The sequence below is a fragment of the Siniperca chuatsi genome, linkage group LG18 (genome assembly GCF_020085105.1).
Source record: "Siniperca chuatsi isolate FFG_IHB_CAS linkage group LG18, ASM2008510v1, whole genome shotgun sequence".
Taxonomy (NCBI): Eukaryota; Metazoa; Chordata; class Actinopteri; order Centrarchiformes; family Sinipercidae; genus Siniperca; species Siniperca chuatsi.
Window position 1 is genome coordinate 26,645,389 of NC_058059.1, and position 13,761 is coordinate 26,659,149.

General features: G+C 39.6%; 1 protein-coding gene across 1 annotated transcript in view; it reads right to left on the minus strand.

Annotated features, from left to right (window-relative positions):
- Positions 1 to 2,450: 2,450 nt before the first annotated feature.
- The window catches only part of zer1 (zyg-11 related, cell cycle regulator), a 29,638-nt gene continuing 18,327 nt past the window's right edge, over positions 2,451 to 13,761 (minus strand). Inside the window, exons 13-16 of the mRNA XM_044174048.1 lie at positions 12,897 to 13,085; positions 10,301 to 10,398; positions 9,574 to 9,676; positions 2,451 to 7,264 (exon numbers count right to left, since the gene is read on the minus strand). Coding sequence (XP_044029983.1) covers positions 7,177 to 7,264; positions 9,574 to 9,676; positions 10,301 to 10,398; positions 12,897 to 13,085 — 478 coding nt within the window. The 3' untranslated portion in view covers positions 2,451 to 7,176. The remainder of the gene's footprint in view (positions 7,265 to 9,573; positions 9,677 to 10,300; positions 10,399 to 12,896; positions 13,086 to 13,761) is intronic.

Below are 13,761 nucleotides of genomic sequence, written 5' to 3' on the forward strand. Positions count from 1 at the left end.
CCAAATTAAATAAAGAAAAATGAGAGAAAACCTCAATAAATGCAGAGTGGGTGGTTCTGCAGTACAGGTCTAATTCCATACCTAAGTCACATGATAACAACTGAACAATTTCCATATCGACCGAGCAAACTTCATTAGCTACTGAAGACCACGAATCAAAAAACTGACACAACTGCAGACTGTACAGAACTCAGCTGCTCGGCTTTTAACCACGACCAAGAGGTACGATAACCTCACACCTGTTTCAGCCTCTTTACACTGGCTCCCTGTTGGTTTTAGGATTGATTTTAAGATCTTGTTGATTACTTCATGGCCTGGCTCCAGACTATATTTTAGACCTTTTAATCCCTTATGAACCTTCACGTAGTTTGAGATCTTCAGGCAGGGGTCTCCTGTTTGTTCCTGAGTCCAGGATGGAAACTTAGGGGGACAGAGCTTTTGCCATCAGGGCCCCGAGGCTCTGGAACAACTTGTCCGAAGAAATTAGGCTGTCTGAGTCAGTGTCTTCGTTTAAGTCTCTTCTCAAAACACATTTTTATCAGAAAGCAGATCCTGATTTTACCTGAACTGGCTGTTTATTTTATTGTTTTTGTGTATTTTATTTCTTTATATTTTATCATTCACTGTGGTATTTTATTTCTCTTGTTGTGAAACACTTTTTACTTTGTTTTGATAAGTGCTCTATAAATACAGTTTTATTATTATTATTATTATTATTATAGAGTATTAATGACACATTCATATTATTTTACTTTTTCATTTCTGCATGTATCCACGTACTAGTATGTTTCCATTTGTTGTTGTCTGTGGTGGAAGAAGTATTCAGAGCCTTTAATCAAGTAATAATCATTTATGTTTTGCAATGCAAAACAATCTCCATCTTACAAAATAATTATGCATTCGTTATTGAATTCTAAAAGTTGTTTTTTTCTTCTCAAAAGGTAGGGTATGTCATTCTGGAGAAATCCAATGCCATGACAAATACCATGATATAGAGCATCAACAACACACCAAGTAATGTAACTAACGTTAGCTTAGCTAGGTTGTGTGTTAGCAAACTGTCCCTGTCCCTGGCTGCTGCGAAGCTAACAGCCAGAGAGGACGAGACGGTTTCCCAGAGCCAGCACAGAAGCTCCAGACAGCGACGCTCACAACTCTCCTGCTGCTACAGCTAACATCACAACAACAGCAGATCTTGGCAAACTAGAAAGTCAGCTGAATGTCCGTGGGCAAGTCATTTAACATTACCTGACACACAAATCATGGCTGGAATAGTGTTTTGTGACTCAGTCCGAGCCTCTTTGTGTGTTTCCCATTCACAGAGCCAGGGCTGAGTACAAACATCTGAGTTTTTTTTCAGCGCACACACTGAACGGACAGCTAGCGGACCGTGAGGAGATATTCACTGAATTTGACAGAAAGACGTGTATTGGATTAGAATCGCTGACCCCACCTTTAACATAAGTGACAAATATGCCAGTCTAGTTAATTATTTCAACCTCTTTTCAGTAGAAATCAACTTGTTTTAAGACCCAGTTTTCATTTGGAAACTGGTTGAAATGATCTCACCACACTGATAGATTTTTTTTAACTTGTTTTAAGAAAATAAGACTTTCAAGACACAATAATAGACATAAATACATGGAAAGATGGTGTTTTTTGCAGTGTGTGCAGTAAGTAAAGTCATAATCTACAAATGAAGTTGTAGATAAAGCTGTCAAATCAATGTAGTGGAGTAAAAAGTACAATATCTCCCTCTGAAGTATGAAGTATAAAGTATCACAAAATTGAAATACTCAAGTAAAGTACAAGTACCTCAAAATTGTACTTGAGTAAATGTTCTGAGTTACTTTTCACTACTGATGTTCCCAATTTTGACAAAGTTTGAGTTATAGAAAGTTCTGGGGATCTAGCCAGACATAAAATACATACTGTATTTTACTTAAACTGCATTAGGTCTCCAATGTTATCATGCTATCACAATGATAAGGGCAGGCTATATGTTTCGCTTCTCATTTAATGCTTTGCCTGCCAAGCAAACAACAGAAAGTGAAACCCAGCAAAAGGGGAGGCTACTTGTGTCTCAAACAGAGGTGGTCTCCTACAGGTGTGGCTCGCTCTCGAATACAGATGCTGGTCCTGTGTGTTTGTAATGCAGAAGCTGTTGATTTCTACCACAGTTCAAGCACACTGTGCGTAGCCTGAGAGGCAAAACCCAGGGGAATAAAACTTTATCAAGTTTAATCACTCAAAGTGCATGTAAACGTGGGCTGGCCAAAACAGGGATTATGAAAAGTGTGGGTGACATGTCCCACCCTGTCCCCAGTGGAAATGACCCCCTTGTGCTTGGAGATGTATTTTCATCATAGGGGAGAGTTCACCACTGGTTCATTAATTACTTATCGCACTTTAACAACCTGTAGGGAAGAGAAATAAACACAAGATTCCCATTTTTTTACCACTCCATCTTTATTGCTTATTCATATCTTTACACTAATGGCCTGGTACTATTTAGATCAGGAAAAATTGGAATTCCATAATGTTTGAATCAAATATCCCTCACTCCATTTTGGATTACACTTATCAGCAGTTACAAAAGAAATGAGTAACGAAGTGTCGACAGACTTCAGAAACAGAAATTAGTAGATGAAATGACACAGCAGTTCCCCTGAAGCAGTATTTCACTTTAACTTTTTTCAGCACATACACCTTTATAAATAACAATCAACCCCCAACAGTAGCTATCTGCTGTCACTGCCATCCATGTTTTTTTAGTTCTAGACATTATTTCCTGGAAAGCATAAATTGAAACATTCAGTGACTCCAAATTAAAAACAATAGGTGATGTTCAACTGATCTACTTTCTCTAGAGAGAAGTCCACACCTCTGCTAGGCTCTAATCAAACACCGTGATTCTTAAGAATTAAAAACTCACAAGATTTTGTTTTGATCATATGTGAAAGCGTGGTAAATCCTCTTCATATTCACACATTTGAACTCCAGACAGAAACTAAGAGAAAATTAAGAGAGTCTCTACTAAAGCTTTTCATTTCACACCACTGCCTACTTGAACACTAATTTCCACCATGACTGTGAAATAGCAATAGAAACAGAGCTGTGCCAATCAGATTCCCACAAATCACACAAAGAAAAACTGTACATGAGAACCAGGAAATCAGGTCAGTGGGTAAACCCAACACAGCTGATATGAAATAAGTTAAAAAACACTCACTCATGAACATAGTCCTTGTACTGTATTTATGTAGGAGACTCTGAATGACACACTGTACAGAGGCTGATACCGGGAACCAGCTCGAGCTACACACACTGTGGTGCCAGTGTGCTACATATTAGAAACCACTGTGCACTATGCCTGACCTGGTTCACACATTTTACAGTTGGAGGAGAAAACCTTTTGAATGTTGTTATGCAGTATGATTGGTGATGTATGTTCCTTCACTGGCGTGAATTTTAAGGTTCTGGCAGTCCCTGGTTTAGGCAATGAACTCATTACGCAATGAATTAAATGTATGTGAATGAAAGCTTTGCGCTCCCACCCACCATCCAAATCCGAGTCAGAATCAGCACTGTGGGCCAAGTGAGTCTTTGTCCCTGCTCAAACTGCTCATTCATTTAATGGGAAACTCAGTTAAAATGGCAGCAATGCAATGTTCTAAGAATTAAGCCAAGGTGGGAACATACTGTAGCACTGACCTGAAAACGGTATTTAAACAGAGTACATATATGAAACTGTGCTCAAGTGTTGATTGACAGAAATTTAAATCTGCAACAATTCGATAATTAATAAATGCTTCATTTCTTTGTTTAATACCATTGTAAATTGAATAGCTCTGGGATCTGGACAAAACATCTGATTTCAATAGATTAATCAATAATGGAAATAATCATTAGTTGAAGCCCACGCCAACACAGAAAAAACATTTAAATTACAACTATCACTAGAATTAAACCCTCATCATTTTTCCACTCACTACCATAAGGCAAGGAGACGTAAATAAGAAACCTTCCATATTTGATTCATAGTACTGTGAATCTATTTATGTTTTTTATAACTTAACTGTGCTCTGAATGTCAAAACTCCTGTTAAGGATAGAAAGGCAACTCCAATCCCAGCATACAGTAACTGTCCCAAATCTGGTGTGTGTTACTGCTGAAGTGGTTATGGTAAATGATGAAAAACATATGCCTGTCTGTTGTACTTCTGAACTTAACTAAAATGCAGTCTATAATTAAAGCATTAAAACAAGCTATTAAAAACAGTAATATTCTGTGTATTTGCCATGCCTCGCTGGTATGAAAATGAATATGTACGACAGGTAATCTGCTCTCTAAACGAAAAGTAATTGCTCCCCATTCAGACAGCTACTGTTGAGATTTTGATTTTGTAGTTCTGAATGTAAGACGCTGCCTTTGATAGCCAAGCGAACACTTTCTCATGTGGGGCATTTATAGTCAGTGCTGTTTGCAGAAGAGTGTCCTAATACAACACTTCCTGTAAATGATCTCAGCGACATGTGAGAAATGCCAGTGAAGAAACTAGTTAGTTAGGGTCAGCTTAAAACGTACCCTGTGGAGTTTTTAACCACTAGTAGTGCTGTGGAGCTTTTGTTGAGTTTTGATGAGTAGGTCACTATTTAGTTTGTAACTTGAGCTCACATAAAAGGACCCACATACAAGAGCACGTGGGCAGAGCTATATGTATGTGTGTGACAGTTTTACAGTACACTATTCCATTTATAGACAGTTGGTAGCAAGAAACAGCAATGTCCCAGCAAAGAAGAAGAATACTGTGCGCTAGCAAACATGTTCAGGTGGCAAAATTAAATGAAAAAAAAAAAAATCAGCTTTTAAAATATTACGAGAAAAGGCATTCAAAATGTTTGTTAGGCCTCAAGCATACACACAGTGAGTTTTGGTGAGAAACATCAAATGTAAACATAAATGTCTTTGTTTGCAAGAAAACTCCACAGGGCACCTTTAAGGTCACAACAGTGAATAAAGTCAGACTTTGATTTGGGTTTAGAAAAAGGCGCAGTCAAAATACACCAAAACAAGTTGGTTTAAGTGAGGGTGAGAGCTGTGATAGCTCAGTAGAAATTTCCGTTCAGCAGAGGTGGGGATCAAACTTGATTCTTCTGTATGCAGTCAAACCACTGAATCACTCCCTCCATGTGATCATGATACCTCTGAGCCAGACACTAAAAGATCATCAACTTTAAATACATATCAACGCACTTTATTTTTCTCCCATCAGTTATTGCTTCATCTGCTGTTTAATGTTAGTATAGTACCCTGGGTACTAGAAGAAGTGTTTAAGTGAAGCAGTTACTTAGCAGCATTTTGACCAACCAGTAAAAATCAGGTGTTGTTAAAGGTTAACTGTTTCCTTCAGCCTTGTCTTTTTGATTATCGAGCACCATACTTGACCACTGGAAGCACTGTTGAGCTTGAAGGCAAAACACTAGAGACAGCTTTAAGAACTGTTACATGTCCATAACCTTTATATATGTTGAACCACTGAGTCACGACAACAGTGTGAAATCCTGCCTTCAAGTGATGCCACTTGAGTCAGTGTTGGTTGGGGCTGAAGACTACAAGTTTGAAAATGAAAAAAATCTGGGGATGTGGAGTTAGAAAGAAGTGAGCTTACCAGACCTCTGTAGCTGCTGCTCATCTCTGCTGCAGGCTGGAGGCTCCAGGCTACATTAGCCGCTACTAGCATAACACAGCTGAATCTCAGACCAAACTGTGGGCAGCCACGTTGCACTGTTGGTAATGTAGACACCAGGTTTTGGAAGAATGTGTGGAATAAAAAAGATGATATCTCTGGTTCTGCTGCATCGATTTTATAAGTGATAGTTGAACAGGTAATTCCAAAACCATGGGCACCAAACTGTTGCAGCCTCTACTCTTCTGGTTTCAGGCTTTCCATCAAATATTGAACCTGCTGCAGGGATTTGCTCCCCCATTCAGCCACAAGAGCATTAGTGAGGTCCAACACTGTTGGATGTTATGTTGCAGTTGGTGCTCCAGTTCATCCCAAATGTGTTGGATGGGGTTGGTCAGGGCGCTTTGCAGGTCAGTCAAGTTCTTCCACAGCAAACTGGGAAAACCATTTCTTTATGGACCTGGCTTTGTGCACACGGCTGGTAGTGTCCACATACTTTGGGCCATATAGTGTATTTGCTTTGGGTGTTTTTACCTCCCTCATAGTTGAAACTCACTAGTGCTTCCAGTAAGAAGAACCAACAGAATCAGGTTAAGATGCCAGACAATTAAAACAGAAGCAAGGCTGAACTAAATCTAAATGATCCTTTTAAGAACTGAGTTTTGAATCATTGGGTATTCTGTATATAGTTTCTTAGCACTTAGTCAAACCTAAACAAATTTAAATAGAGAGTAAAGTCATGAGTGTTTACAGTTATATTATAAAACATACACACAGTAAAAGGATGAGACAAACAGAGAATATTTACATATATAACAAAGAAGTCCATCATTGTGCCACAAGGTCTGGGAAGACTTCCCTCCCATCAACATCAGTGTGATGCTTCTCTGCAGCCTACACACATAATGGCTAGTTTTCACTGTACATGTGTCAACAGCTCAGAGGCCTCCACAAGCATGAGCAACTGTGAGAGAGCAGCATGAGAGCCGAGACCTCTGATGGCGGTGCAGGACACTACACAGCTTTTAGCCTTTTGTTCAATGTTACACAGTTAACGGTAGTGAGCTTGGGAGGGCTTTCGTTTCCTTCCACTGAGAACCAAGCATCACTCCAACTGTTTTGTTCTGTTGATAATCATTGACACACACACACACACACACACACACACACACACACACACACACACACACTGAGAGATTACAGTCGCCCACCCCCACAAACCTGTCCCAACAGAAGAGATGCTTATGTGCAGCAAAGGTAAGCACCCTCACAACAAAAAACACCACGCACCACATCTTAAGTCCTATGTGTCATATATTAAGGTTTTGTCCAAACTGCTGTGAAGAGGGTCGGAGACACATTTCTGCTCTACAAAATAATAAGAATGATAAGAATAATGCACACAATTGACCCTTGTGGTGATGACAGTAGGAGGGGCCTTAGGTTGTTTAGCTTAATGTTTGCCGGGAATCATGGCTCCTGTGGTGTCAACCTCTTTGTCCATAGTTTACCTCCTGCCCATGATTTGTTTCCATGGGGTCTTCTTTGAAGTTTTCACACTGCTCCATTACTTTGCTGAAAAATAAAAATATTTTACAAGTTAACTAAAGGTTAAATACTGTCCAAGAGCTTCTTAAATGGTAAATTCTATGCCTGTACGGAAATGATTTCACTGTCAAATTATGCAAAAAGCACCTGCTTTCCCCATGTCATTTAGGGTGCTTTTCACACCTAACCTGATTTGGTTCAAACTCTGGTTTAGTTCACTTAGGCTGGTGTGAAAGTTGTTAGTCAAACTATGATGTGGAACCTCCTAAAAGGTGGGTATGGGCCCAACAGCAGAACGACCACAGGATTTTGTGACAGTAGATATGTGATATTAGCATGAATCAAAAGCTAAACTACTATTACGCCTGGGCCACACTGCCTACCTCTACCTGTGCGTGGCGGCTACCTCTCTGAACTGCTGCTACTCGCACATGTGTGGTGTCCACAGACAGCGTTGCTTCTGCAGTGATACTACTGCCAGCCCTATCTTTCTACACTGAGTTTGCCTTTAAGAAATACAATAAAGTAAAAGCCCTGTTAACAAATGCAGGGATTCTGTCCACAGAAACACTAGAGGGCTTTTAATCTGAAACGGAGGCAGGAGTTGTTGAGTAAAAAAAATCTAGTTTTTTTTCATACTCTACAAATCCAGACATCGAAACTGTAGTGAAAGGTGTGTGTTTTGCTGGTATGATGTCGATATGACTATGAACACATCATTTTCACTGTCTATTTTTGCTGAGAACTGCATGCGCGTCACAGAAAAAATAGGCGAGAGCAGGACTCTGTAGATGAAGCATCGCTGCTCTAATCTGTTAACATGGCCGCCGAAATGAAAAGCAAGAGGTTCTGCGACGCATGTGCACTGCTCAGGTAGGCAGTGTGGCCCAGCTGTTAGAGCCATATCAAGGTTTTCTGCAGTGTTTTATAATGATGGTGCCCTTCACTGACTTCAGAAGAAATCATAGATAAAAGATTCAGGGAAAACAAGCAGTGGCGCTACATCACACAGCAAAGGCAATGTATCATGTCATCTAGGAACTACATTGATAACTATATGATATATGTCAGGATCAGTCTGATTCAGCTCAGCAGGTGATTAATTGATCAATCACATTGCACGTTCACGTCGAAAGTAATTAATCGAAGCAGCATACTGCAATGTCTGGAAAAGAGTAGGGGTGCAAAGATTAAGCTATACATATCAGAAAACCCCCACCTCTCTCCTGCTAGCTCATTATGTTCTCCAGTCACATACCTGCTTGAAGCTATCACAACATTCCCACACTGAAAGAAATGTCAGGAGCTCTATGTGTAATGCTGTCTGAAATCATTTGAAGTCTTCAAAATGACCCAGGAACTGAGGTAAACAATCAACAGTCAGCAGCATTTTAGTGAAAAATTCAACCACCTTTGGGACTGGACAAAATGTTATCCAGAATATCACTACCTGTGTACCGTATATATATTTATGCCTGATAGTTTTGTAGCCATGGTAACACGTGTGCATGTCAGTAAAGGAGAACAGGGATTTTCTCTGATGGTGCAAAATGAGTCAAAGCATGTTTGTGTTGTGCTTGTGTCCTGCTCTGTGTATTTAAAAATGTGAAAGGTATGGTGATCCCGCTATAACTATCTATCCGCTCTGTAATATTACAGTACAACATGCCTCTTTTACATTCTATCTCAACTGTCTATCATTATTGATGACATACAGTATGAGGTCCTGTTGGAGTTTCAACTATTAATTCTCATAATCACTTATTTCTTGGTTCTTTGAGACACCAGAGAAGATAAATAAACACAACAGGTTCAGTAAAGTGCAGCATGACTTGCTGTCAGTCACTGGAATTTGATTTCCCTCCACTGGTCCATGTAGTGCTGATTATACAGGATGACATCACCAAAACTGTCAATCAATGAGTCACCTGTCAATCCATGTGACTTTATGATACACCTCTTGGTTTGTTTGTAAAACATCAGTGTAAACACGAAACGGGCCAGAACTAAAAGACAAGAATGTCTTGATCTTATGTGTTTGATCTATGTATTTAGATTACTGTGGTAAATGACTGACGACTGTTAGCAACAAAATAATTTGGGCCAAAGACTTATAAACATTTTCTTTACTAGGACCAACAGAAACAATCTTAAACCAGGAAAACTAGTTCTTCTCACTGCTGCTCAGCCTGTGACTGAATCATCAGATGTAGAATTTATCTTGGTAAACAGAACCTTTTGACTAGCTGCCAAGAGTACTAACGAGTACGAAAAGCACACAAAGGTTAAAGAAGGTTCTTTCAAGCACAGCTTATACAAAGAGCTGTCAGTCTTACCTGGCCATGTCCTTGGTCTCTGGCTGTGAGCTCCCCAGTTCCAGAACTTTCTCTAGAAGACTTATTCCTCCTTCCTTTATCAGCAGGGGACAATACTTGCTTGCTGCAGACCGAAGATTAATGGAAAGAGAAAGACTGTGAGAATTATTCTGTGTATTACTGTATACAGCACAATTTAAGCATATCAACAATAAAGAATGTTAGTGTGTACTTGAATAAAAGAATAAGCAGCCTGGTGACAAGAGAAAGAGAACGGGTAAGGAACAGTAAAAAATGAAGTAATATTTTACATGTGCCAGTTACAAAGGAATATGTGTCAGTATGTTATTCTGGTCTATTAGCTAGCTGTAAGTGAAACACGTTACCAGTACGTGCTGACTGTTCAGAACACCTCTGATGATTCCGACCTAATAAACTAATAGTGGAGGAGTAAGGTGTGGCAACGTGGATTTTTTGTTTGTTTGTTTTGTTTTACTTTAATGAGTAGAGGTACAACATTAATGTGCTGTTGAACATCCTCTTCATTATGTGTTTTGATTGTTTTCAAGTTTGCTTGTTTCCCTCTTATATAAGGCAACTGTATTTGTCTTTGATACAAATGTTGTATAATCCTCCAAAACCCAATTAAAAAAAGGTTACAAAAAAAAGAAACAAAAGAGCACCTCTGATGATGTTGACACAAAATGTTGAGTCTGGTTTGAAAACCTCCAGAGCAGCAGATACTCACGGTAAACTGACACAAGGTTGTAGAGAGCCCACGTGGCCCAGTGCTGACTGACAGGAGAGATGCTCTGGGGCAGCAGTCGCAGGATGGGCTCAAATGACCTGAGAGATCAAACTCAATTTAAAAATTCAAAAAGGAGGAAAACCCACAGCTATGTGTGTTGTGGTTTAGTTGTGTTATTTCCTGTTTTATTTTGCAAGTGTTCTGCCTCATGTGTCTTGTGTAGTTTTACTTCCTGTCTGTGTTTGCTTTTCCCATCAGTTTTGATTGTTTGCCCTGCCCTGATTAGTTTCACCTGTGTCTCGTTTTCTCCCTTCACCTGAGTGAAGTCTGTGTTCTTCCTTTTTCCTTGGCCAGTTCGACTTTGTCAATGTGTTGAGTGTTCCTGCCCTTTCTTTGTGTTTTTGCGTGTTTTGTTATTTCTAGGTTGGACTATTGCAATTCCTTATTATCAGGCTGCCGAATTAGTCCCTTAAGACTCTCCAGTTGATCCAGAATGCTGCGGCACGTGTACTGACATGAACTAGGAAAAGAGATCATATTTCTCCAATATTAGCTTCTCTGCACTGGCTCCCTGTAAAATCCACAATAGAGTTTAAAATCCTTCTCTTCACCTACAAAGCTCTTAATGGTCTGACACCATCGTATCTTAAAGATCTCATAATACCTTATTATCTGACTAGAGCACTGCGCTCCCAGAATGCAGGGTTACTTGTGGTTCCTAGAGTCTCCAACAGTAGAATGGGAGCCAGAGCCTTCAGTTATCAAGCTCCTCTCCTGTGGAATCAGATTCCAGTTTGGGTTCGGGAGGCAGACACGATCTCCACATGTAAGAGTAGGCTTAAGACTTTCCTCTTTGATAAAGCTTATAGTTAGGGCTGGCTTGGGTGAGTCCTGAACCATCCCTTAGTTATGCTGCTATAGGCCTAGACTGACGCGAGACTCCCCATGATGCACCTCTCTCCTCCTCTCTCTCTGTATGCATTTTTTATCCCATTAATGCATGTTAATAACCCGACATCTTCTCTCTCCCGTAGTTTTGTGCTTTCTTGTCTCTCTCCTCTCTCCTTCTGTCGCTTTCAGCAGGTATTTCTGCCTCCGGAGCTGCAGAGACTGGATCTGTGGTTGTGGGCCACTTGCTACCTCCATGTTCCTGCTCGATAACTGCTACTACAGTTGTTGTTATTGGCTCTGTTACTATTATTGTCATTATTATTCCTATGACTGTCATTCCTATTATTATTAACTTATTAATATTAATGCTACCACTATCATTACATTATTACTATTTTAAAATTCTAGGTGGTATTTGCCTTGTGCTTCCCTTTCCCCTCTCCCCTTCCCTTGCTAGGATTATTAACTGCTACTGACTCTTCAGTTTATCACACCATATGTTCTCCCCTTTACTAGTAATATTAAGTGGAGTCTTTAACAAGGCTAATCATACCCACTGTGAGCTACCGCTACAAAAGTACTGTTAGCCAGTATTAATCCGGTGTTTGACTCACATACAGTTGTGCTCCCATTCATTGTTTTGACCCTGGCTTCCCATTCAACTCTCTCAACAATGCCCAACACACATCTGAAACCATTGCTCCTAGTTCAATCACAAACCTTAAACCTTTGCAGACAAAAAAAAAAAAACAAGCAAGCACATCAACTTTAGCAACTGAACCAAACATGCTAACCAATTTAACATTATTCAACCATTTAAAACAAGTTGGGAAGAAAGCAACACTTATCTGTAAACCTAATAAACTACCACAGTTACCAGCCAGCAGTGACTAATATTTATTCATTCATTTATTCATATTCATTTCAAGGTAATTGAACATTATTCAGAGTTTCGCCACTACATTTGTTTTGTCATCCAACCTGCATGTGCTACCATGTGACGTGACTTGGGGGTGTGTTCACAGCGTTTCCACAACATAACGGAGAGCAGCCTTTTCAAAATGCTCTCATCCATAAACTTCCATTTGAACATTAATATGATCCTGAACATAACTTTGCCCTTTCAGATGGCAATGGTATCCATTTTGAGGAGCTCTGATAGATAGCCTAGTAGTTCATTTTCAGCTAAAGGAAAATAGGAGGATGTTGAAATAACTTTTCAGGGCAACACAAGATTTTCCAGGACTTTTTCTCTAATTTTCCATGTGTTTTCTATGACTGGAAAATTGGTCAACTGTTTTCAAGGTTTTCCAGGACGCATGGGAACCCTGGCAATAATTGCTTAACACAGTAACACAGTAATGCACAGGTTACACACAGGTTATAATCACTGATCAATATACAGATGTGATGTCATGACATTATTCTGTAATTACTTTACACCAACAGGTTTAATTAGTTTTTTAACCCCTTCAGTGTTACATTTCACGACAAGCGAGAAGTTGTTATATTAAGTGGCAGTAATCAGCTGCTATGAATAATGTTCACTGTCTGAACTATTCTTCCTGGTATTTTCTACTTTTATGTATTCTTTAAAAGATTTTTATACAAACATTTAATAATAAAATATAACATGCATTATACATGTACATTAAATAAACAAGAAGATGGCTGATTAATAAGGAAATAGTGAACAGATAATCACCTGTAGTTGATGTTGCGGCGTGAGCTGACGTCCCAGCTCTGGATGGCGTCCCACATCTTGTCCATCACTGTGTCTCTTTGCGGCTCTTCCATCGACCAAACCTCCGGCCCATCAAACATGATGTGTGAAAGCACGCCACATGCATTGTACGACACCTCGATTCCATCTGCCTTACTGTCCAGCAGGTTACTATCAAAGCATCAAACAGTGGGGGGCACACAACAAATATCTGGTGAGGTCTGTATGATATAATAAACCTCAACCAAAGCAGACAAATTTCAATTCTGACTACAAATGCTATATACATGCAAGTTGTGTTGTTCAAAATTTCTTTGAACTTTTTAACAGTTTATCTGTATCTTCTGTTTCTGGTTCATTCAATTTAGTAAGGCATTATTGTGTGTGGGTGAGGCTGTGGTGTGGCTGTGTGGGTGCTCCAATGATGTGACAAAGTTGCAATTCTCATGTGTCTTGTTCTGTGTGTAGTCTGTGTTTGGAAGCTTGTGAACTCTTCAGCCCATTGTCATAGAGTCATTGCTATTGTACAATATGTAACGGCATGTGTCCTTTGGTATGTAATCTTCATTGAGGTTAACGAGATCTGACTTTTGTTTTAAACCCAGAATGTCTGACAATCAGTAGTTTGGTACGCACTGTTGTTTGTTCCAGCTGTGTTCATTCAAGTGTGCAGGCAAAGTCAAACAATACATTTCTTTTACAAAATTTGGCCTTGGCTTGCACTTGTTTGAGCAGTGACCGTATGTTACACAAAGGGCAACCATACTGTTGAGTGGTGATGCATCAACACACTCTACACAGGTAAAGGTGTTTGACAGCAATCTGCGCTGCCTCACTGTGTATATGC